Source organism: Tiliqua scincoides, chromosome 8 (genome assembly GCF_035046505.1).
Source record: "Tiliqua scincoides isolate rTilSci1 chromosome 8, rTilSci1.hap2, whole genome shotgun sequence".
Taxonomy (NCBI): domain Eukaryota; kingdom Metazoa; phylum Chordata; class Lepidosauria; order Squamata; family Scincidae; genus Tiliqua; species Tiliqua scincoides.
The window spans coordinates 16,297,225-16,322,506 of NC_089828.1; the positions used below are offsets into that span (position 1 = coordinate 16,297,225).

The 25,282-nt window shown below is 45.6% G+C and overlaps 1 protein-coding gene across 1 annotated transcript; it reads right to left on the reverse strand.

Annotated features, from left to right (window-relative positions):
* Positions 1-11,389: 11,389 nt before the first annotated feature.
* PATL2 (PAT1 homolog 2) lies at positions 11,390-25,219 on the reverse strand. Its single transcript, XM_066635442.1, has 18 exons — positions 25,175-25,219; positions 23,834-23,936; positions 22,868-23,217; positions 21,560-21,628; positions 20,604-20,669; positions 19,600-19,749; positions 19,271-19,354; positions 16,718-16,836; positions 16,106-16,186; positions 15,633-15,774; positions 15,166-15,283; positions 14,992-15,089; positions 14,463-14,507; positions 13,626-13,774; positions 13,228-13,387; positions 11,946-12,086; positions 11,647-11,744; positions 11,390-11,543 (listed from the first exon to the last, which is right to left on the reverse strand). Exons 1-18 carry the CDS (start codon positions 25,217-25,219, stop codon positions 11,390-11,392), a joined length of 2,172 nt encoding a protein of 723 aa, XP_066491539.1.
* Between the last annotated feature and the right edge of the window lie 63 nt (positions 25,220-25,282).

Genomic DNA, 25,282 nt, shown 5'->3' on the forward strand with positions numbered 1-25,282 from the left:
GCAACAGGCGACTTTCTGGACCGCCGCCGCCGCCAGCGTCCGGGGGCGGGGCTTCCGCTCAGGGGGCGGGGCCGGCGGGAGACGCCCGAGGGAGGGGCGGGGGCGGGGCTCAAGGCGCGGCTGCCAATGGAAGAAGAGGAGGTGGGTGGGCGTGGCCTTCTATGCACCGCAAAAGAGTGTGAGAGAGGCAGAGGAAAGTTGGAGTCGTGGACAGCTGTGGCTGGCGAAGGCCGCAGTCTCGCCACACTTACCTGGGAGTAAGCCCCAGTGACTAGAATGGGACTTACTTCTGAGCAGACATGCCTAGGATGGGGCTCTCTGGCTAGAATCCCATCCACACTTTCCTGGGAGTAAGCCCCATTGGCTATAATGGGACTTACTTCTGAGTAGACATGCACAAATTGGGCTCTCAGGCTACACTCCTATCCACACTTACCTGGGAGTAAGCCCCTTTGGCTATACTGGGACTTACTTCTGAGTAGACACACATAGGATTGGGCTCTCAGTCTACACTTTCCTGGGAGTAAGCCCCATTGACTAGAATGGGACTTACTTCTGAGTAGACATGCATAGGATGGGGCTCTGTGGCCACAATCCTCTCTACACTTTCCTGGGAATAAGCTCCATTGACTAGAATGGGACTGACTTCTGAGTAGACACCCACAGGATTGGGCTCTGTGTCTCTAAAATCTTCATTGGAACCATAATGCAGCACTGAGGCAAGGGAACAAATATTCCCATACCTTGGGGAGGATCTGTGACTGCCTCCCCACCATAGGATGCAGCCCCTGCTCCATTGGCACAGCTGCACTGGCGCTGGAAAACTGGATAAGATTGAGCCCTAAGTTGAGAAGTTCACATAGCAAAATTTTTAAAAAATGCCAAGATGGTTTGGTGTCTCAGACAGTGGCAGGACACTAAAGCAACAGCCTTGCCCGGCAATGGCACTCAGCTGCACAACAGAGCTGCTAAACATAGAGGTTTTATTTTGCTGTGGTGGCTAATAGGTAGGGGTGTATTTTTTGGTGATTTCCACCTGTCCCCCCTTCCCCCGTCCCCAAAATTTCTTTATTAAAATTGCAGACTGTGGTGTTATGTGTTCTTATTCCAAGGATCCATTTTAATAAATTATAATTACTTTAAAAATGTACTAGGTAGGTGATATAGTGGCAGCAGATGGAGCCACAGTATTATTTATAACTGGAAAAGCAATCTGTTTTAATTTCTGGAAAATATCTTAAACAATTTTTCCTGATACCCACAAACCCCTCTCGTGCCCCTCCCCCTGCATCCCGTTTGTCTCACCACTGCTCCCTCTTCAATTTCCAGATACCCACAAACCCCTCTCGTGCCCCTCCCCCTGCATCCCATTTGTCTCACCACTGCTCCCTCTTCAACTATCAAGGAGATAGTTGTCAAGGATCTGTCAAGGAGAGAAATTTCTCATTTTTCTGGCAGGGAAAACCACCAAACGAAACCAGGGAACATGGTGTTGGCTTTGCGGTCAGAAATACCCTGCTGAAATCCATCATCCCGCCTACTGTGGGAAGTGAAAAATTTTTGTCCCTGCAGCTCCAGTCATCAGCAGGACCTGTCACTCTCATCAGCGCTTATGCACCGACTCTGTCATCTCCAGCAGAAGCCAAAGACAAATTCTATGATGACCTGGCCACCACTATCAAGAAGATCCCAGTAAAAGAGCCATTGTTCATCCTCGGTGACTTCAATGCTAGAGTTAGTGCTGATAACAGTTCGTGGCCCACTTGCTTAGGTCAGTTCGGCACTGGGAAGATGAATGAAAATGGCCAACACCTGCTAGAGTTTTGCTGTCATCATGGTCTCTGTGTCAGCAACACGTTCTTCAACACGAAGCCCCAACATAGAGTCTCTTGGAGACACCCAAGTTCAAAGCACTGGCACCAGCTCGACCTGATTCTCACCAGACGCTCCAGCCTTCCCAGCATCAAGATCACACGCAGCTATCAGGGTGCTGCCTGTGACACCGACCAATCCCTGATGTGCAGCAGAGTGAAACCGCAAACAAAGCGACTGTACCACATGAAAAAGGAAGGAAGACCTCGCATTGATACCAGCAAGACCCGGGATCAGAGAAAAGTGGAGGAATTTGCACGAGCGCTTGAGGAATCTCTTCCAGGCCTGGTCGATGCAAATGCATCCAACAGATGGGAACATTTCAAGAATGCCGTTTACAACAATGCCTTGTCCAAATTTGGCAAGAAGACCAACAAGACAGCAGACTGGTTTGAAGCCCACTCTGAGGAGTTGACACCAGTCATTGAGGAAAAGAGGAGAGCTCAAGCAGCATACAAGGCCTGTCCCAGTGAGCACAACCTGCAGGTCCTCCGAGCTGCTCGCAGCAAAGTCCAGCAGATTGCCTGGAGATGTGCTAACGACTACTGGCTCCAGCTCTGCTCCCAGATACAGATAGCAGCTGACACGGGCAACATCAAGGGGATGTATGACGGTATCAAGCAGGCCCTAGGTCCAACGCAGAAGAAAATTGCCCCTCTGAAGTCTGCCACAGGCGAGGTCATCCAGGATCGGGCGCAGCAGATGGAACGCTGGGTGCAGCACTACTCTGAGCTATACTCCAGAGAAAATGTAATCACCGAAGAAGCGCTGAACAACATTGAGTGCCTGCCTGTGCTGGAGGAGCTTGACAGTGAACCAACCCTAGAAGAACTTCACGTGGCCCTGGACTCCCTTGCCTTTGGCAAGGCACCTGGAAAAGACAGCATCCCTGCTGAAGTCCTAAAGTGCTGCAAAGAGATCATCGTCACTGAGCTGCATGAAATCCTCAGTCTCTGCTGGAGAGAAGGTGGAGTACCTCAAGACATGAGGGATGCAAACATCATCACGCTGTACAAGAACAAAGGCGATAGGGGTGACTGCAACAACTACCGTGGCATCTCTCTCCTTATCGTTGTAGGAAAGTTGTTTGCCCGAGTTGCACTAAAGAGGCTCCAGGTACTTGCAGAGAGCATTTATCCAGAATCACAGTGCAGATTCCGAGCCAACAGGTCCACCAGTGATATGGTATTCTCCCTTAGACAACTGCAGGAGAAATGCAGGGAACAACGACAGCCACTCTTTATAGCCTTCATAGATCTCACGAAGGCCTTCAACGTGGTCAGCAGGGATGGCCTCTTCAAGATTCTCCCCAAGATTGGATGTCCACCCAGGCTCCTCAGCATCATCAGCATCATCAGATCAGCATCATCAGATCCTTCCACAAGGACATGAAGGGCACTGTTGTCTTCGATGGCTCCACATCAGACCCCTTTGACATCCGAAGTGGCGTGAAGCAGGGCTGTGTTCTTGCACCAACCTTGTTTGGGATTTTCTTCGCTGTTCTGCTGAACTGCAACAGAAGGCATCTATCTCCGGACCAGATCAGATGGAAAGCTCTTCAACCTCTCCAGACAGAGAGCAAAGTCCAAAGTCCAGCTGAAATGTCTGCGTGACTTCCTCTTTGCCGACGATGCAGCTGTCACTACCCACTCTGCCAAAGATCTCCAGCAGCTCATGGATCGTTTTAGCAAGGCCTACCAAGATTTTGGACTGACGATCAGCCAGAAGAAAACACAGGTCATGGTTCAGGATGTGGACTCACCTCCCTGCATTACAATCTCTGCACATGAACTGGAGGTTGTCCATGACTTCGTGTACCTTGGCTCAACGATCTCCGACACTCTTTCTCTCGATACCAAACTAAACAAACGCATTGGTAAAGCAGCTACTACGTTTTCCAGACTCACAAAGAGAGTCTGGTCCAACAAGAAGCTGATGGAACATACCAAGATCCAGGTCTACAGAGCTTGCGTCCTGAGTACACTTCTGTACTGCAGCGAGTCATGGACTCTTCACTCACAACAGGAGAGGAAACTGAACGCTTTCCACATGCGCTGCCTCCGGCGCATTCTCGGCATCACCTGGCAGGACAAAGTTCCAAACATTACTGTCCTGGAACGTGCTGGAATACCTAGCATGTATGCACTGCTGAAACAGAGACGCCTGCGTTGGCTCGGTCATGTCGTGAGAATGGATGATGGCCAGATCCCAAAGGATCTCCTCTATGGAGAACTCGTGCAAGGAAAGCGCCCTACAGGTAGACCACAGCTGTGATACAAGGACATCTGCAAGAGGGATCTGAAGGCCTTAGGAGTGGACCTCAACAAGTGGGAAACCCTGGCCTCTGAGTGGCCCGCTTGGAGGCAGGCTGTGCAGCATGGCCTTTCCCAGTTTGAAGAGATACTTGGCGAACAGTCTGAGGCTAAGAGGCAAAGAAGGAAGGCCCATAGCCAGGGAGACAGACCAGGGACAGACTGCACTTGCTCCCAGTGTGGAAGGGATTGTCACTCCCGAATCGGCCTTTTCAGCCACACTAGACGCTGTTCCAGAACCACCTTTCAGAGCCATAGTCCATAGTCTTTCAAGACTGAAGGTTGCCAAGTAGTAAGTAGTATCTTAAACACCAAAATCTGGTATTTCATTTTTTGTTGTTAAAAATGCATAGAAACAGAAAACCCTACTAATAAGTGTTGCTAACTGGTTATGGGCACAATCCTAAACCCTTATGTCTGTGCTTTCCAGCACTGACATAATGCAGCTCCAAGGTAAGGGAACAAACATTCCCCTACTTTGAGGAGGCCTCCGTGAGTGACACCCAACTGCAGGATGCAGCACAGGTCCCATTGGCACTGCTATGCCAGTGCTGGAAAGCACTGACATAAGTGGTTAGGATTGTGCCCAAAGAGGCACTTTTTCAAGTGGGTGCTCCTCTTTTATTTAGCAGGAGGAGCAGTGGCATAGCTAATGATCATGTAGCCCAGTGCCAAGCTCACAGTGTTGCCCCGGAAGTGATGACACAACCAGAAGTGATGTCACAACTGGGCTTTTTAAAATGTGAAAATTGGGGGGGGGAACCCACCTTCTCCCCCAGTCAGTGGCATAGCTAAGGCAACTATCTGCTACCCAGGGTCAAAGAAGATTTTGTAGCCCCCTGTATGATAAAAATCAAATTTAATTAAGTAAATAAATAAAAAGTTATTGGTTCCATGCTGTATCATAACAACATCTCATTGACACTCAGAACAATCAGTCGTATAGGTCAGTTTGGAGTTAAGCAAATCCACTTTTTGTTCCACAAGGCAGTTGTGTTTTCATTTTCTGGTTAGTTGGCCATAACTTTTGATAGAATACAGATACTCTAGTGCAGTTTGTTTCATTGCACTCTGCATTAAATTACCTTTCCAATGATATATGACATGGTATTATTCATACATACCAAGATTTTCACAATTTTGGTCACTAGTGTCAAGCTCAACTTGTTGCGCCCCTAAAGCTTGATGCCCAGGGCAACTGCTACCCTCTGCACCCCCTTAGCTACGCCACTGAGGAGGAGAGTAACTGGCCCACCCCACCCTAGCAGTGTCTTTTCTAGTGGCTGTCTGCTGGTGTTCTTTTGCATCTTTTTAGATTGTGAGCCCTTTGGGGACAGGGAGCCATTAGTTATTTGATTTTTTTCTGTAAACCGCTTTGTGAACTTTTGTTGAAAAGTGGTGTATAAATACTGTTAATAATTATCCTTTGTGAATGAATCCTTTAAAAGTACCTTATAGTGTATATATGTTTACTCAGAACTATTTACCACTATAGCTTGCTCTCAGGTACGTATGTCAAAATACAGACATTTTGGTCCAAGATTTATTTTTTTAAAGTGTAGAACGTGGCAAGGTGCATGGCTGAGCAGGCAGCACAAGGAGCACTTGTGAAGTGTGAACACAATGTGAATATAAGGAGTACTTGTGTAGGGTTTTCTATAGTGTGAACACTAGAAGTTCTTGTGCTCCTTCCCACATACAGTGCAGGTACAGGCTGTAAGTTCTATGCTTGCAGTGTGTACCTGTACAGACATTGTTGAAAAATGTCAGCAGACACCCATATGGGTAACAGTGAAAAGAGCAAGAGGAAGCATTTCTCATTATATTTATGCAATTATTCCAAAATCCAGACCCTCTCCCAAGGGATATTCAACTTGTACCACCAAAGAGAACAGCTTGTTCCACAGTTGGAGTTTTGCTCTGATCCCTCCTTTACCAAACCGTGCTTCTTTCAAATAATCAGGCAGCTGCACAAGCCCATCTTGCCTACTGGTGTAGCATCAGAGCAGCATTTCCCCTTCAAGTAGAGTCAGATGTTCACCATGGCAGTGGGGCAAAATAACACTTGCTATATAGCAAAGTAGCACTACCTGAAAAGCACTGCTATAAAAGTAATTACAGTTATGATGACAGATCATATACAGGTTGAGACTAATTATTCGGTGGGTTCCTTTCCAAACAGTTATATGGATGGCAAAAAAACACACTATAGCAAATCACTTTTAAAAACCAAAGTTTCTTTGCTCCAGTGATTTAAAAACAGCCTTGCTGACCTTTGTGATGTAAGATAAGAGTCCTTAAGAAGACAACCCAACAATCAGTCCTCCTCCAAGAGCTTGCAAAGGAGCTTCACTCAGCCCCTCCCTTCACCAATGCAAAATGATCACCTTTCTTCTGAGGGGTCCACTGGAGAGAGAAGGATTGATAGATTGTCAGCCAGCTGCCCTTTCTCTCTCTATCATTAACAAGGCTATTGTTAAAGGGCTGCTCAGCTTTTTAAACTGATTTTAAAGGGGTGCATTTTCCCCTTCTCCAGGGATCAGCACATTCCTTCTCATTTGCAGGGGCCATTTGTGTTAAGTCAAATCAGTGTATAAAAAAAATCTGTGTATAAATAGGCTGGACCTGTATATATAGTTGAAGGGATATACAGAGCACCAGGCCTTCAGCAAGGAAAAGAAAATAAAGAGCAGAAATCAATTGAAAGTTACTTTTCTTCCAGTTAACAGCTCCAGCTTGTGAAGGGCATTTGATGTGGTTACATAATCAGAGGCCACATGGGATTGACATAATATGTAGCATTCAACATTATAAAATATAGAGTAACTTGGCTATAAAACAATGGCCATATTTTCAGGGATTACTGTTTAAGTATCCTTCAGCCTAGAAATTAATTCCTAGTCTGCCTCTCCTCATATCTGTAACTGAGACAGTGCACTTTAGACAGTTTCCAACAGGGAGAGTTTCTCTTGTCAGTCTGAGCCAAGATGTCTTCTACTGATGTAATAAAAATGCATTTTCCCACAGTATAGACAAGGCCTGCTGCCAATGATGATGGGTAGAACCTCATATTCTTTCAGACATTGTGAGTGGTAGTTCAGCCAAGCACCAGGACAGCCCATGGGCTTTCAGAGTTTGATTTACTTTAGATCCAAATGTGAAATCCCTGTTCAGCCATTGCTTAGCAATGTGACCCCTTTTTAAGGAGGCAGTAATTTAACATCTGCCATTTCACTATATGCACATTAGCCACCAAGGGCACCTTTTGAATAGTAGTAGGTGCAAATTTAGAACAAGCTCTGAAGCTTGCAACTTGCCCATTTTTTCTTCCTGAGGCTTTTTACTCGTAAGAGGCACTAATCCTATGACAACAATATGATCACCACCACATCTTTATGTAACCTTTATACACAATCAGTTTCATGAATCTAGATTACCCAGTGCGCTGTTGGGTCATAACCACCTCTGCAGTGGTACAGACCATCTCCTTTGGCAAAGCAAAGATATTCTAATTCTACAAGATGGGGGAAAGACAAATGCAGAACTATCCACCTACTAAAAAGAAAAACTCTGCCCTTTGTTTTCTAGCAGCCAATGTCTGTGCTGTTTCATGCAACTTATGCAAAAGCTATGATGAAAGAGGGCAAATACGAACAGGTACCAAGAATGTTTAATGCTTGGTCCATGTTCAACATTAAAATGGAGAGTATGCTATAGCAGAAATTTGTGCCAGGCAGTCAAACTTTTTTCATTACGGGCAGTATATTTCATAAAACACATTTTGTGAAAAGCGGTTTCTGTGTCTGATGCTTGGTACAGTAGTTGTACTTGCTAGTTGGATAACCAGAAGACATGGCCACGGCGGGGAGAATAACCAGGTACTAGTGTGATTGGTGTTGAAAGCATTCATAAGAACATAAGAACAGCCCCACTGGATCAGGCCATAGGCCCATCTAGTCCAGCTTCCTGTATCTCACAGCGGCCCACCAAATGCCCCAGGGAGCACACCAGATAACAAAAGACCTCATCCTGGTGCCCTCCCCTGCATCTGGCATTCTGACATAACCCATTTCTAAAATCAGGAGGCTGCGCATACACATCATGGCTTGTACCCCATAATGGATTTTTCCTCCAGAAACTTGTCCAATCCCCTTTTAAAGGCGTCTAGGCTAGACGCCAGCACCACATCCTGTGGCAAGGAGTTCCACAGACCGACCACGCGCTGAGTAAAGAAATATTTTCTTTTGTCTGTCCTAACCCGCCCAACACTCAATTTTAGTGGATGTCCCCTGGTTCTGGTATTATGTGAGAGTGTAAAGAGCATCTCCCTATCCACTCTGTGCTCTCCTAAAGTTGCTCTCCTAAAGCAGGCAAACCATTCAATATTTTACCTACTGTAGCAGTGCAGAAGCACTGGGCTTTGAAATGTTTTAGCATATGTGGCAACAGCAGACACACCTGCTTCTGCGCAGAGCAAACTCTGCTGGCCTTGGTTATAAGCTGACAGCATGAGCCCAGTGCTGTAAACAGGATGAGATGGAGATGCGTTCATATCTTAAGATTGCGTTGTTGCCACCTAGCGTTATCAGTGCCCGACAGTAACCCCAGCATGTTCTGTATTGTTTGAGGAGAGTAAATAAAAGGCCAAGGGGGAGACTGACACAACGGCTTCCCTCCCTGCATTCTACCTTTGAAACCTGCCTGCCGTCTCTTCATTCTGCCTCTCTGACTCCTTACTGCCTCTGCTCCTTGCATTACATCAGGCAACCTGACTTGAGTCTTGTTTGCTTCTCACATTGTTGCAACAACCTACCAGCTTTGTCAGCTGCCAGAGGAAAGCAAATTCAGGTCTTCATTTTAGACATTAGTCCACTGCTTCTTCCTACCACAGATGGGCAGCAAGCAGATAAGGTGCGGGCAAAGAGTTAAGATACCCCCTCCCTGATTGCAGCAATCAGAGTTTAGCCCTAGAAGGAGAAGCTATAATAGGACAGTGTTGCAACTTTCAGGGACAGGAATAAATACTATGGTAAGCCTGAACTGAAAACTACATAAATTCTTTCTGCAGGAAAGGCATTAAAGAACCACTTCAGCTTACACGAAAAAGTCACATTCTAAAAAGGTACAAGGTTGAACTGGTGAATAGTTTGGTAGTAGGGAATTGTGGGAAGCAGTGAATTAGCACAAGGCAGAAATCACTTCTTATTGTGTACAAGGTTTATGCAAAGAGGCACTTTAAGTGGTACTTCTCTTATATTTATCGGTGGGGGCAAATAAATGTCCCTATTTATCCCAGTGAGTTAACTTTTCCAGTGGCTGTTGGATGGTGTTTCTTCAGCATCTTTTCAGACTGTGAGCCCTTTTAGGAGAGGTAATTATTTAGTTATTTGATTTTTCTGTGAATCACTGAACTTTTTTTGTTGAAAAGAATATTTATATACTAAGCACTGTTAGCTCTGCTCAAACAGGCTTTTAAACACACATACAGAAAGTCCATTTACAGGATGAGCATGTATATCTTGAGCAGCAATCCTTCTTTCAAAACATTTTCAACTCTGAATCTATGACTGATCGGCCTTCAGTCATAGAAAGGAGAAGGACAGACCTAATTCATTATTTGCTTTTATTGTATGAAGTGCTGTACACAAAACCCTATGCAACGTCCTCCCCACACCATGTGCTCTTACTGTGCACTGTACAGGCCAAGCCTAAGTCAGGCTCAGTAAATTTAAAAGTGCTATGCTATGCACACTGATGCCAGCATGGAATACCTATTAACTGACACAGAGTACTTAAGAAAACTCAGATACCCTAAGAACTTAGAACAAAAAGTTTGTGTGCAACTAAAATTAAGCACTCTGTTTGAAGATAGGCACTGTCCTCTAACTGCATCCAACATTCATGGTAGAGACAGAAATCCAGTGCAGGAATACAGCTGGCTCCAACTGTCACAGCTCTTTATGAAGGCAGAAGAGATCATCTACACAATAAAATGAAATTAAAAAAATCAGGAACTGAAAATAGGCAGGTCCACATCTGTAGCCAATTCCATATTATAAAACTCCAGCTGCTCTGAGGAACCACAAGTAAGCAGCCATTCCAATGCACATATAAACAGTTTCACTAAGATGAACAGCTACAGAAAGCAACCCTTTAACAATTACTCTTGCACAGCATAGCAGTTAGCAGGCAACAGCCCTACTACCCAATGGTGTAGCTAAGGGAGGGGCGGGGATCAATTGCCCCAGGCTCCACATCAACACAGGAGCCTTTAGACTGTTTTGCTCCAGAGAAGCAGCTTCACACTTTTCTTGCTCCCCAGGTAGTATTACCTGCAGTTTCTCTAGCCATCCATCCTTTTCCCACTTTGTAAAATAGCCTATAATGATACAGTCATGATTTGCAAAGGACTGGGAAGATGCATGTGAACGACTCAATCTTGTTGAATTGAGAAGAATTCAAGTGCGTCCCAGCTCTTATCACTTCCCCTGCCTATTCTGGAAGGGGCACCGGTAAGATCCACAAAATACATAATGGTCATTTTGACATGACTACTAGACAGGAATTTAGATTCTTGTGCCTTGGCTGAGCATCAGGAGAAAGCCTTCAAGGATATATAATTTAGATAGAATCCTGAAAAGAAAATTGCTATTAAGCATATAGTACCATTTCCATCTAAAAAACCTCAGAGCTGTTCACAAATAATAAATACATGACCTCTGGGTTGTGCTACAGCCAAGCTGTAGTAAAAACCTATAGTAAGTGAAAACAGGGAATGAGTGTGATGACAAGAAGCAGAGCTCAGCTGAAAATAAGCCCTGAAGAAGGGGCAAGAAAAGAAGAGTTCCTAAAAGGGGGGATCTTTTATGCATATTACTATGGGGTGTAGTCTTCTCTCAGTAGGCATTGACAGAAGCCACTGAGCTGTCTAGATAGCAATATGAAAAGGCTGTATGGTCTTCTCAAGACATCCTCCATCCAATCTAGTGGTTTAGCTCACCCTTAGTTTAGGATACAGATAAGACCTTACACCCCCCCAACCCCCATCTGGCATGTAAAGAGGAAACGGTTAGAGGTGCTTGTTTCCGGTAACTAACATGGGGTTACATCCCAAGCCTTACTAAACGCAATGAGCTTACTTCTGAGTAAACACCTCTATACATGGTACATGCACATTATATCTGCTCTCCAGTCAGGCCCAGTACTTACTCCATCTTGACATCTAAACTGTTCACTGTCTCTCTATCCACATAGCGACAAAACAAAAACAGGAGGTTGCTGGGGAGATAGAGTGGCTCCACCATGGAGGTCTTGGGTACTTGAGACAGCTCCCTAGCAACAAGCAGCACTGCATCCACCCTAGAAGAAGAGAAAGATGCAGCAGTAAAAGGCCAAGCATCTTCTGAGCCAGACTGAGTGCCCTACTGGGCAACACCTCCCTGCTCACAGATGCTGCTCTCACCATTTCTCAAAGTCTCCATTGTGGGGCTTCAAGGGCATGCCAGAGGAAAGGCATCTCTCACCATGGCTCAACAACAGGTACAAGAGAGAGATGGCAAACTGGGGAAAGGTTAACATATGAACAGCATCAGTATAAGAACTAGTCCATCCAATGCCAAGCCAGGGGAGGTGAATTACATGACATGTTTAGAACATAGAAGTAAAAAAAAAAATCTCCCCTTCCCAAACCTTCCTACCATGGATTTTTAGCAAAATCCTGTCTATGTCCTCAGTAAAGCCGTGACACTTTGGCCAACACACCTTGTTCCCAAATATCATAGCAAATGATTCCTTGACAGAATCTGGCTGTAGTCTGGTTAGCTTCTGTAGAACGTCAACCATCTCGCTGAAAGTCAACTGTTCAATGACATCACTGAGAGGACTGTAAAGAATGGGAAGGGTCTATCATGCCCAGAGAGAGAAAAAGACATGGATAAACATTAGATTCAACCCATTTTATTAAAATATCATCCCTTAGGAGACACTGCATCTGTGGGATTAGCAATGGCATGAAACCCAAACGTACACAAAAGCTCCTAAAAGGTTATATAGTGAATTCTCAATTAACTGACTAATGGGAAGAGGAAGGTGTTTTAATGCTGAAAATTTGCTAAATCTGAGAGTTCACTATATTGAACTTTCCATTCAGTGAGCCCTGAGGAAGCTACATGGTACACGCCACACAACCCTTATCTCATTCCTTCCTCCTTGCAAGCCTTTTGAAACACAAAGTGGATTTTACATCTGTTATTTCTGAAATCAGCCAATTTGATGGTTCACTGTAGTTCAAGAGAAGTTGAACGTTTGCCTCCCAGAACAAGGTGTCTGAAAGATCTCTCAGACCCTCACAACCTGTGGAGCATGATCAATTGCTGTCTGAAAACTTCCACATGAATCCTGGTAATTCAGTGATCACATTCCCCACTAGAACCACTCTTTCAGTCCATTTAGCAGGACACAAACCTGGTCTCTACACACTTTTAAGCAACACCTGAATTGTTGGCAGGCAGCAAATATTCTATACACCTATACCTAGGCTTGTGTGAAGGCTGTCATTCTATAGGAGCACAGAATGCAGCAGTACGACTCCACTTCCCAATAACCTTGGTCTTAGTTTTGATCTTAGCCACCTTGATTTCCTGATCCTTAAGAGTCACCAGCGATATGCCTGAAAAAATGGACAATTCTTGCTGAGGACTTTGAAAGCAGAGAGATGGCTGAATAAAATGTTCAATGGAAGTGTGGGTGGGCTTTGGTTCTCCATGTAGTAACAGGAAGAGGAAATACACTAGCATAATTTGGGGGGGAAGGGTCAAAACTTGGGGTGGGTGGGGAGAAACCAAAATATGAACAGCAAACTAAAATCATGCACACTTGCTTAAGATTCAAGAGGTCACAGAGTAATTTTTAGCATTGAGCACATTCCGCTCATCTGCTCCCCCAAATCAATATGCACTATTAAGGTGGACCAGAGTGAAAGAGGCGCCTTTTCATTTTTGCCAATAGTTCTTCAATCCTTGAACATCACACCCTAGACTAGTACCTCGTCTAGCATGTCCTTCTTAATGAGAAGAGGTAGGTATTGCGTGACAATGGCAAGGACCCGTTTCGCCTGCTCCGGTGACAGATGTGGTAAGAGACGAGCCACCAGTCTCTTCCCTTTTCCTACCAGCAGAATCTGTAGGAAATCATCTTTTGTTTCTCTGAAAGAGATACAAGGGGGAGGTAAAACAGGTTGTCACATACCTAGAAGAGTCAAGGCCAGATCCAAAGCCCAGGGTCACCCTCTGCCTACTGCTGCCTGACTGTGAACTGAATTATTTGGAACTTGGAGTCCAAAGGCCAGAAACGTACACAGCAACTAACTTGTTACTCTTCTGATCTTCTCCTCTCCCCCCCCAAGTATTTGTCATCACTGCCACAAATATTCCCTGGACTCACTCTTCACTGTTGTGCTCTTCAATTTTCAGGGTTTGGTAGATATGCTCCACCTCGTGTACAAGTTTCTCACAGAAGTGTGAACGTTGCTCCCCTAATGCCAAATTCAGTTTCCTCTGAGTGTCCTCCATATCTAGTAGCTGCAGATACATCTGAATCATGGTATAAACAGATTGTTAGTTAAGGGCAGTGGTTTAAGGTTTACAAGTGCCAGTAGATCACAAGCTCTAGAGCCATTATGGCCAATGCCATCTTCTGGGACCTAAGGATCTCCAGGCAGTGGTTAAATCCATACAGTTGTAGCAGTAAGGGGTTCACTATTATGCAACACACATGTTTGGTATCATTTCACCATCCAAACAACTAAAGATTTTGGTAAGGCCAGCAGGGGAACAGATAAAATCACTCCAGAAGTACACCTAGGCCACCTGTTGGCCATCTTTGTTCTAGAGAACCCATCTATTCATGAAGATAATGAAGACTCAGCCAGGAGTCACAGCTCACCCTCCCACCCCCAACTGAGGCAACGTTTGAATACAGGGTTGAAATATTGCTATCATTCTTCAGAATTTGATACTGGAGAAGTTTATAGCCACTATTGACAATCTTATATTCCTAAGGGCACTACTTGCTTTCCATTGCATTCAGCTCAAAGCTGCACCAGTAATAGGATCAAATCAGTAGCCAATTCCATGCTGCTCAGCCCTTACTTCTGATTGGAGGGGAAGGGCACATTTCTTTGACTGGAGGGCAAGGAGGCGCGCGCACACACACACACCCCTCTTTAATGAAGAGAGGCAGAACACACAAGAAACTGCACCAACTCCAGGCTACTCTCACCTTCTCAATGTGATACAGGACCTGCAGTCGCTGATTCCCTGAAGCCTTCAAAGAGACAACAAATAATAAGTTAGTTCCTAATTACAGAAGCTAGTACCAGCCTGGCATCCTTGGATGACCCTAGGGCTCAAGAAACCTTGCAGGGCAGTTTCTAGTATCTGGATGGCCACCACAAGTTGGTAGTTAAGCTGGTCAACTAGGAGTATATTTCTACCTGCGACATTTATAGATGCAGTACCCAATCCTGATGCATTGCATGTACAAAGGCCTCAGCAGTTCCACATGCTTTATAGGACAGAACAAGTCCCATGTTCTTCTGGATAATCTCTGGAATCTTCAGGTAGGGCTGGGAAAAGATCCCTGAAAGCCACTGCCTGGTAGTATAGACAATGCAGACCTGATGGCCCAATGGTCTGGATCGGTATATAAAGGGATCCTGTGACCGCTAAACTACCAAGCCAGTTTCATTTGTCTAGCTCCCATGATTTTATAACTAGTACAGTCTCTAGGAAAGGATTGGTATACACACCTGCTCCAGTGGAATGTGGTGTACAGCATCAATAGCCCTGCGTGGACTGTAACATGTGGATACTGCCACCTGACCCAAGGAGCCTGGAATCCTTACCACTAGAAAAAGACATCATAGTCAGGATGTGCCCAGCTTCTCTGCCCCTACAGAACCCCCTTCTTGCAGGACACTCACCAGATTCATATGTCTCCACTTTCTGGATATATGGTGTGACTAGCTTGAGGACCTCATGCTTGCACCCTCCAAGAAGTCCCTTCTCTGCTTGTTTCCTCTCCAGCTCGCGGTAATACTCCTAGGAGCAGGAAAGAACAGCTCACTGGTGAAGGCAGGGCAAGCATACAGCACACCTGTGATTGCTTTATGTAGGGAGAAGGCAGTCACCTTGACCCCATCATCAATTGTCAGACCACAGTTCCCCAAAGGCTTCCTGACCTGGTGCATGGTGATCGCCACGCACCTTTTAAGCCACTACTCTCAGTTGACAGGACAAACTGATGTGGTCTAAGGAAAGAAGCTATTCCTGTATCCTCCAGTGCTGACTCAGAGTCATACAGTTCTCATGGTATGTTCTTCCTCTGGGTGGATTATATGGCTCTTAGCAAATTCAGGTGGGGAGGGATTATTGATTTCTCCATACTCACCTGGTAATAATAGTCATCCCTCTGAGGTTTTTCACTCTGCAACTGTAACATTTGCACCTTGATCACCCAATCCTTTTCCAGTGAAGTCATGAGTGCAGAATAGGGATCCACCTCTAGAGGCTGGGGCTCCATACAAGGAATTCTTAGAGACAGACAAGGACACATGCTTAAGAATAATCTGCTGAATAAACCAGGGCTGCACCCTTGAGGATATAGAATCACTGTTCTATAAGAAGATAGAACATACTGGACAGCTTTGAAAGCATTTTTCCCATATTGTCACCTTAAACAACTGTGCTGAACCAGAATACTATCAAGAATTCAAGAGGGCTCCTAAGACAAGTTTTATTTCAAGAATTTAATATCAAAATGTGTTGCTTTCATCCATGGCATAACATAAAGATGCTAAGCTAATATCTCAACTATTCATGCAGTCAAAGCCATGCGCTCATCCAGTTGTCTTCCTCCTTTACCTCCTTTCTTGTCCTCTCTGCTGTTTCTGATTCAGGATCCGTTGATGCAGAGGGTGCAACTGGGTCATGGCACTGGGTAAGCTGTGAAAAAACAGACAAGGATGAGGCTTTGAGACCAGAATTACACACCAAAGGCCAAGCAAGGAACAGTGACTGAGGACTATGGAGAAAAAGGTGTAGTGTGTCCCACAATACAATCCAGTGTATCCATGAAAAAGGACTTTTAGGGGATATGTCATCATTCAGAGAATATGCTTTGCCTGAAAGGCCCTAGGTATCTCTGCATTAAATCAGGGAGCAGGTGCTGGGTAAGACTTCTGCCAGATTACCTGCCCAAGTGATATGTTTGGCACTAACCTGTAGCATACAAAGAATCCATGAGTAAGTTTATGGATTTCTTGTAGGCTAGTGTTATGAAGGCTAGTCAAAATCTAGGTACTGCCATTAAATTGCAACCATTAAATTGCAACTCAACCACCCATTAAATTGCAACTCAAGATAACACCCAGGACAAAATAGCCACGTCAGTTCAGAGAAGGCAGCACCCCTTCTCACTGGTCCCACGCCGAGACACACACACACACACACCCCCAAGCACCATTTTTTCTATACCTGAACTTCTGTTGGCTACCAGTTGATGGACTGAAGAGCAGATGGTCCAGGGGCCAGGTTGGGCTACTGACATTAGGAAAGAAGGATCTAAAAGGAGTTGGAGAGGTATAGTTTGATGTCTAGAGAGAGAGAGAGAGAGAGAGAGAGAGAGAGTTAGCCTACTTATCATTCACAAGGTATGGTGTTTGCATTTTTAAGCAGATCTACTGAAGAAGTATCAGGGTGACATAACTAGGAAGTCTTTGGCAGTTCAGCTTTTCTCTAAAGCCCACTTCAGAGCGTAACAAGAGGCAACATTAAGATGCCATAAGTACCCTCTTCCCCAATGCATGAGTCTGAAGGATTTAGGCACTCTTAGGCATTTGTGGAGGTAGTTGCCATTTGACAAGGAAGGGACAAGTACGTATCTCGTCTCCAGTGCAGGTCAGCGGTTCACATAGATGCCTTGTGATCTTTGCTGCCCAAAAGGCATGGCTACAAAAGATTTTAGGACCAGTTTACAGATTCTTTGATGAAGAAATTATGGGTTCCTTAAAGGAAACTGCTGTTAGACTAGCAATCTGCAGGCAGCCACCAGGCTAAATCCAGCCACAGGGGGGCACTCTAGCCTTTCAAGTTGCCAGCCCACACCACTTTGCATTCCAAGTCTACAGAAATGGAAGAAATGTAGAGCTGCAAATAAGAACAGAGACAGGATTTCTAAGTTTTGGTAACTTGGCCAGCTCCATGTTTAAAGCCCCATCCACCCATTTTAAGCTATCTGGTTGCTGCCATCTGCTCAATTTTCTGGGATAATCCTGTTCCATACAGGGAGCAAGCCATGAATTACAATCACCTTCAAGTTCCATTCCTCATTTGACATGCAAATATTAGGCAGATATTCCCCTTATTAAAACATTTATACACCCCTTTCAAAAGGGACCACCAGAATATTTTAAGTCAATCCAGAACAATAAAAAAGTAGGGGACAGTTATCCACCCCATCAGTTTTGTTCGCAAGTGCTTCCTTTTATAATTCCCTGGATTTATATCTCACCTTTCTCCCCAAAGGGCACCCAAGGCAGCTATAACCTCCTAGTAGGTCTGACTCTACCACCTTGCAAAAGAGCCAGCTGCCCCCTTTCCAGTAGCACAGCTTTCCCTCTGAAGAGGGAGAATCTAGTTTCTCAGAGAGCACATATATGCCAAGCCCTGGCAGCTTCCGGCAATCCCATCACCAATGGAGGGATTCCACAGTGAGGCTTTATCCCTTCCCACCTACCATGTTCAAAGTGGCCAGCAGGTAAAGCCAACTCCTGACCAAATACACTAACAATTTTTTCTGTTCACCATCAGAACAGGGAGAACAGACACTTATTGCATGCCAAGTTGAGCACATGTATATGTAGTTTTACCCCAACCATGTGCAAGAAAACCCACAATCTTCTTTTTTAAAGAGACAAATCACAAACTTGTTTTAGCACAGTAGTGGGTGGTATGGAACTTACAGCCCAATCCTATCTAACTTTCTAGCACTGATGCAGCCACATTGGAGCTCCAAGGTAAGTGAACAAACATCCCTTACCTTGAGGAGACCTCCTTGACAGCCCCCCCCCCATTGCAGGATGCAGTGCATGCCCCATTGGTATGGCTGCATCGGTGCTGGAAATATGGATAGGATTGGGCCCTTAATCCTTCCACAGCAGGTCATTTTTTGGCTCCCGATCACTCTGCCCTTCTCACAAGACTCCTGGTGTGACAGAGATCAAGAACTCCATATAGAATTAGTATTTTGAGCAGAAACACTTGTGAAGGATTAAGCATCCCATGTACCCTCCCAAAGCTACATTTCAATTACCTTAGGCCAGGGCTTTTCAAACTGGGGCATTGTGACACCCCAGCCTGGGTGCCTTAGCCCCTGCCCCCTTAAGGGGCCTTTAGCCTTTTGCCCCTTTAGCAGAGGCGGGGCGCAATCACTCCGCATCTACTTTCACTGCTGCGGGGAGCCCTGCTACAGGTCACGCCGGGCTCCCCGCAACCCCAGGAGGTTGCAGGGACTTGGTACGTGTACCCAACCCCCCGCAGCCCCCCTGAGCAGCGAGATCCTGGGGGTCGTGCCGCTGCCTTCCCCTGCCCCTGCTGCCTCCCCCCTCCTGCCCACGCAAGAACTTAGTGGCTCTCAAACTCTCCCAGAGAACTTGAGAACCACTGCCTTAGGCCATCAAGACTCCTAGTATGCAGTTTTGGGCAACCTGTAGTTTGCAGTTTAGCATTAGACTTGTCTAGTATTTTTCTCTCTAGTTCTCCCTTACCAGAGTGGATGACACATCACTATTAAAATCTAGTCAATGATTCCCTGAGGAAATTTTGTGTGCAGAATCATGTAATACACTGATACTTAAGTTTTGGCATTTGCTCAATTCCTCTTATGTTTACAATACACTAGGGAGAATTTATCTTAGTCAAGAACTCTCTTATCACAGCAACTCCCAGAACTGCCAAGATGATAGAACTGACAAGCCTGTTCTTACTATCTCCACTACCAACTTCTAGAAAAGCAACATGGTGCATTACCTGATTAAGGCCAAATACTCGGCGTGCTCTGCGGGGTGGTGTGAAGGGGTAAGGTGATCGCATAGAGCCAGGCATCATGGGAGACTGCAGCAAAGCAAGAGAGGATGTTAAGCAGGAGCAAGGAAGGTAGAAGCACAAACAGCTGCCCTGTCAAAGGTTGTTACCACTGTATGACCCAAGAGTATGAGACTGCCACCTTGCTCAGGAAGAGGAAGGTTAAATGACCAGCCTTGTCCTCCGGACAGTTGAAGGTAACCAGTTCTGCATGGCACAGAGAAGGCACAAAATCTAGAAGTGTGGAAACAAGAAGTCCAAGGAGGTCAGTCTACCTGCCGCAGGAAGCGCTGAGAAGAGGGCTTGGGTGTTCTTCCATGAAAGGCAGAGCGCTCAAGTCCAGAGGAATCTAGATACCTCGTCCGCAGTGGTGAAGTCAGGAAATTGAGGTTGACGTGGGACATGGGGGAAGCTCTGTCCAGTGCCTAAGGCACAAAAACAATCCATAAATGACAGGATTATATTCATGAAGGGGTACCTGCCCCTAATGAAGTGCCACAGATTCTTACATAAGCTGTTCTTCTGATGTGAATGGACTGTTAAAGAGAAACAATTCATCCCATGTTTATCCTGCTCTTCTTCCCAGAAGCTCAGGGTGCTCGTACCCCTCAATTTTATTTTTACAAGGTAGATTAGGGGAGGAGGTTGAACCCAGGTCTTCCTAGTCCTAATCTGGCACTCTATTCACAACACTGGCTCTGTACGGGCCCTACAATCCACAAAGTAGGAAGTTCTGCAACCATCTCTCCTTCCTTGGATAGTCTGGGATGAAGGGAAGTTGCAAAACATTTTATATAAGCCTCTTTAGGGTAATCCTGCTAGTTGGGGGGAGGAGTCAAACCTGAATTTGCTAAGAACCTAAAAAAGGTGATAAAGTTTCTTATGTAGTAAGAGTTAAACAGTAGTATCCCAAAGGGTTAGAGGCTGAAGAATTTGAAGGAGCTATTGAAAAAGGCATTTCTGAAGCAACGAACCCACAGGAGACAGCTCTTGCCAACTTGATTGACGGCCATTAACCCCCTTCCCAGACTCCTTTAGGATTCAGTTTTCTAGACTTTCTACAATGCTAACATTACACAAACATTTCACATGTTAACACCCCATTACCCAAGCTCTTGTTTAGGACAGAACCAACACATGTCAAGCTCTTAATCCCTGGAAACCAAAGGCTCAAATATTTGAGGTCTTGCATACTGCAGGCAGTTGTCCCTAGTTGGATCTGTGGTAGAGCTAGAGCAAGTCCTTATCAAGGCAGAAGAATGGCACAGGACACCCTTACCTCCATCATAGATAGTGAAGGGACTCTTCTCAACGTAGAGCGCCATGTTCCAGGCTTCGAAGGTGACTGGAAAGGGTTAAAAAGACATCCAGTGAAGTCTAGGACAAGCAATATCAAGAAGGCAAAAGACAACAAATTGGAATCATGAAGTGCCTCTTCCTTTTGTATTTCACTACTAAGCTTCATCAACCACAGCAAGTTGGAGGGCTTCAGAAGAGTTCTCCATACAGAACTAGCACTCCCAAGTTGGTATCTTATTCTTCTGGAGCACATGAAGTCAAGCTTTTCAGGAAAGGCAAGACCGGATTTTTAAGACACAGTCTGGCATCCTTCTCCAGACCATGTCAAGTTGGGATTTCATTTACCTTCTTTGCACTAACACAGCGCATCAGTGAGGGTAGAGGTTTGCAATCCCAAACAGTCCTTTGAACCATACAGACTCAGTATTGGCTCTCTGGACTGCTCCCCCCTTTACTTGTATTCGTGCATTCAAGGCAAGCTGTACCTTGCTTTAAATAACTGTACTTTATTACTTAAGGTCTCATTAAGAGATAGACACGTTGACTTTGGCATGAACCCTTCCAACTCTTAGCTTTTTGCTTTTTAACTGAAGGCACCTCCAGTTCTTGTATCTTCTTCCTCCTCATGCCTTGAGTATCTCACAAGCATGATACTGCATTACTAAAGAGAAATCCCTTCTGAGTAGCCACCTTGTCCATAAAGTTTTTGGTCAAAACTCAAATCCTCACTCTTAGGTGAAGAAATCTAAAAACAGTGCAACTGTTATTTATTCACACTCAACCTGTGTTGCCCTTGCCCTCTACACTGTCAAATGTAGATAGCTACTCCAAGGAGTTTGCAGCTATTCTTCCTTCAAACCTTTCCTAAACAGAACTCTTTCTCCACTTTATTATTCCACTTTCATATTCTTATATCTATAGGAGAAACAGTCTTACCAAGTAATCAGTAGCATAGTCTGCAATAGTATCAGCGACCTTACTGTGAAGGACAGCAGAATCTTCTCTCTGCATAGAAAAAAAGGAAGAAAAAACCCACAACACTGCTCAGATGCAGAAAGATGATGAAAGCATGGAATAAATTATCCAAAGTGGGAACTCCCACCTCCCTAAGTCTTCATAAAAATAAATTTAATTTACTAATATTGTTGTGAAGGCATAACCAGCCATGTACAAAGTTGCTGCTCTAGACCAGGGGTCTCCAAACCCCGGCCCGGGGGCTAGATGCAGCCTGTGGCAAGCCTTTATCCAGCCCACGACCAGCCTCTTGTTCCCTGAAAGCCCCTGGCCCACTTTGCCAAACATGACAAACTATGCTCTGGTTGCATCTGGAGGGTGTTCTAAGGGCCAGAGAGGTTGAATGAATGAGCCCATTCATTCATTTATTCACACATCTAAGTTCCATCTCTAATTTATTTATATAAATTTTATATTTAAATTTTTTTTTGGGCCCTCAAAACTGCGCCAGACATTTGATGCGGCCCTCTGGCCAAAAAGTTTGGAGACCCCTGCTATAGACTAAAGAGCTATGACATGGAGGGAAATCAAGGCAGGACTTCCATTTTCTTTAACTCTTATTACACTCCCATATTTGGCTTCCCACATATGCCACATTCTGGATAAAACAAGCACGTGTGCGTGTTGTCTTTAAAAGGCATTCTCGCACCCAAGATTCAAGTTCATTCTGACAGTCCAGCTCTAAACCATTTGAAAAATAAGTGGTGCTACTTAAAGGTTTTTAGCAAGACTACGCAAGTAAATTCTACATGTATAGAGAACACAGCACTAGCCAACTCCATTAAGCCAACTCTTTCCAATGACCACTACATCCGTATCACATCCAAACGTCATTTTGATATTGCACAGATGATTTGCTGATCAGTGGCCCCCTCTTAGAACACCCTCAATATATTCTGCATACTCCCTACCCCAGCCATGTGATCCAAGCCCTCCAATACTGTCTTGAGCCTAACTAATACAGGTGTGTCCCCAGCACCCATGGGGGTTCTGTACTTCCCGAGGATACCACAAATCCCTCTGCAGATATTGTGGCTTTTTTGTTTACTTTTCAGACATTTTTCAAGCGGATCTCTGGTATCTGTGGGGTAACTGATAGCTGAAACCACAGGTGCACGATCCACTGATACTGGGCTGTGCCTGTACTTCCTCAGCTTGCAGGAGAACCAAATGGATATAGCAAACAGGCAGTCAAAGCTGTTTGAAGAGATCTTGGTTCCCCCATCTTACTTCCAATGTAGACTGGCCACGCACAGCTCTCATGACAGCTGGATCTCCCAGGTCATTCTGCTCTTCAGCTTCCTCTCTTGAATGATCCTCCTCCTCCTCCTCCTCTTCTTCCTGTTCGGCCATGTCTGCCACTGCAGCTGCTTCCTCCTCATCTTCCTCCATGCCATTGTAAGCAAGCTGCAGCTCACTGTGAAGACTTTCATCATCTTCTGCCACATCTTCTAGCATAGGCTCCTCTTCCACAACTTTGGATTGCTCTTCCACACTCACAGCCTCTTCAGGCTCACCCACAGGAGCTTTTTCTGCATCTGGAACCAGAGCCTTCTTTGCCCCACTCCCTTCCAGATAAGCTTTGGTGGGAAGAAAGCAACATTCCTGATTAGTAACAAAAGCAGGGATCATGACATTTTCTTCATCAATCTGTGACTGAGCCACAGTGGCAACAAACTCACAGGTAACAGCATGCCCATGCTGTGGGAGGAGCAACAGTGATTTTGCTGAGCTCAGTCAACATTCAAATTCAACTATTCCTTCCACTTCCCAAGTAGTAAGACATAACTAATAAGTCTCTAAAATTTAGAGATACTGCTGGGGATAGAGACCATACGAAGGACTCTAGGAGTTTAAGCCATAGGCCAGGTGCCAGAACGTATAGGGTTGACTTCCATATTTGGCAATTTCTGTCCAGTGCTCAGTTCTGTACCAACATAGCTGAGCCTCAACTCAGCCTCATCTACTTAACGGCTTCCAACATCTCTTACTTTTGAAGCAACAGCTGCTATAGTTAAAACTTGACACTCATTTTTGAATATCCCTTAGGGCAAATTTCTTTTAAATACAGTCAAACGCTTTCAGCAGACGCCACATCCTGATAAAGGACTGAACATATTGGTTTTTGTTGTAATATGTTATTTATTTCTAATTTCAAGAGAAATCTATGGGACAGAAACGGATGTAGGCTTTTACCTGCTGAAGTGAAGGTCAAGTTAATATAAAGGTCAATCTCATCCTCGTCAGCTGTCTTATCAGTTTGAGGTTCCTCTTCTGTCATAAAGTAATCTTCCAGGATCTGGTTGATCAAGCAAAGAACAAATGGGATTCATCCTGCTGTCAACTCCCTCTAGACACCACAGGGAACAACGTTGAACAGATTCTTCTGACAACTAAACAGCACCCTGTCCAAAACTGATACAGGAAGGTGCCAATACATTTCTCAATTCATCAATTCCCCCTCAGAGCCAGTCATGGCTCTGAAAACTTTGCTTTTGCAGCCACAACTGGCTCTGAAAGCGAGGGGCCGCTTTACACCAGCATTTGGGAGCCTGCAAAACATTTGGTCCCCCCTTTCAGGAATGCCAGTGATGGTTCAAATTCAAAGAATACATGGTCTGCCTTGCTATTGGGGGGGGGGGCAAAGAAGAAAAAGGCATAAAACTATTACAAGTAGGACTGAAGGTTAATCACAAGAAATACATACATGTTTGAGAGACATCAGGTATTACCACAGTCCACTAACTGGTCATTGCTCTTTCATGAGGAGCACATTCAGTGCATTCAAAATTCAGGATACTTGTTGCACCTGCATCACTAACCAATTTATTGTGGCACTGCAGCATCTACAACAAGTGGCCAATCCTACCCAACAATGCAGGCGCAAGGTAAGGGAACAAACATTCCTTGAGGAGGCCTCTGACTGCCCATCCCCACAGCTGCATCAGAATTAAGAAGTTGGATAGGACTGGTCTCTTGGGTTCCTTAGGCTTTACAGTGCCACAGGTTTGTGTTGAGTTCAGGACTGGTTCAAGGCCTCCTAGTGCTTGAGGCAGGACTCAAGCACTCCGGACTCAAAGGACTCCAGTGGGAGGACTCTGCCTCACCTACCTCCCCACACGTCCCAGTCCCAGTCGCTTTTTAAAGGACTCCGGTGGTGAGGCTCTGCCTCACCTGCCTCCCCACCCACCGCACGTCCCTGGTCTACGAACACCATGGACAAAGCCTGCTCCGGGCGGTCGACATGCGCGTGCAAGCAGCTTGGCCAGGCAGCCGCAGGGCGTGCTGCAGGTAGCCAGAGGAGCCCTGCGCTGCGCGTCAAGGTGGCTGCTCTCCGGGACGCCTCCAGCAGCCCCCGCCCCGGCTGCGGCCTTGGAGGCGGAGCGAGCCCCGCACACCTGCCCCCGAGAGGGCGAGGCTTTCCTCTGCAAACCTCCTCCGCAGCCAGCCCCACCGCCGCCTTCTCCTGGCCCCACCTTCTGGCGGGGGTGGCGGAGCAGAAGGGCGCGCGCCCCACCTGGGACACGCTGTACTTACCACCTCCTGCGGCAGCGCCGCGGTTATCTCGCCCCCCTCAGCCATTCCCTCGCGCCTGGGGCCCCACAGGGCTGCCACCCGCCCTTGCCCCCCTTTTGAAGAGGTCTG

Bases quoted from the DNA above. Each gene is read 5' to 3' on its own strand.
- PATL2 (XM_066635442.1), bottom strand. From the start codon at position 25,219: ATGGCTGAGGGGGGCGAGATAACCGCGGCGCTGCCGCAGGAGGTG. The intron at 23,218-23,833 runs GTAAAAGCCTAC...TTCCCACCAAAG, and splicing joins CTTGACCTTCACTTCAGCAG to CTTATCTGGAAGGGAGTGGG. The intron at 20,670-21,559 runs GTAAGACTGTTT...AACCCTTTCCAG, and splicing joins ACTATGCTACTGATTACTTG to TCACCTTCGAAGCCTGGAAC.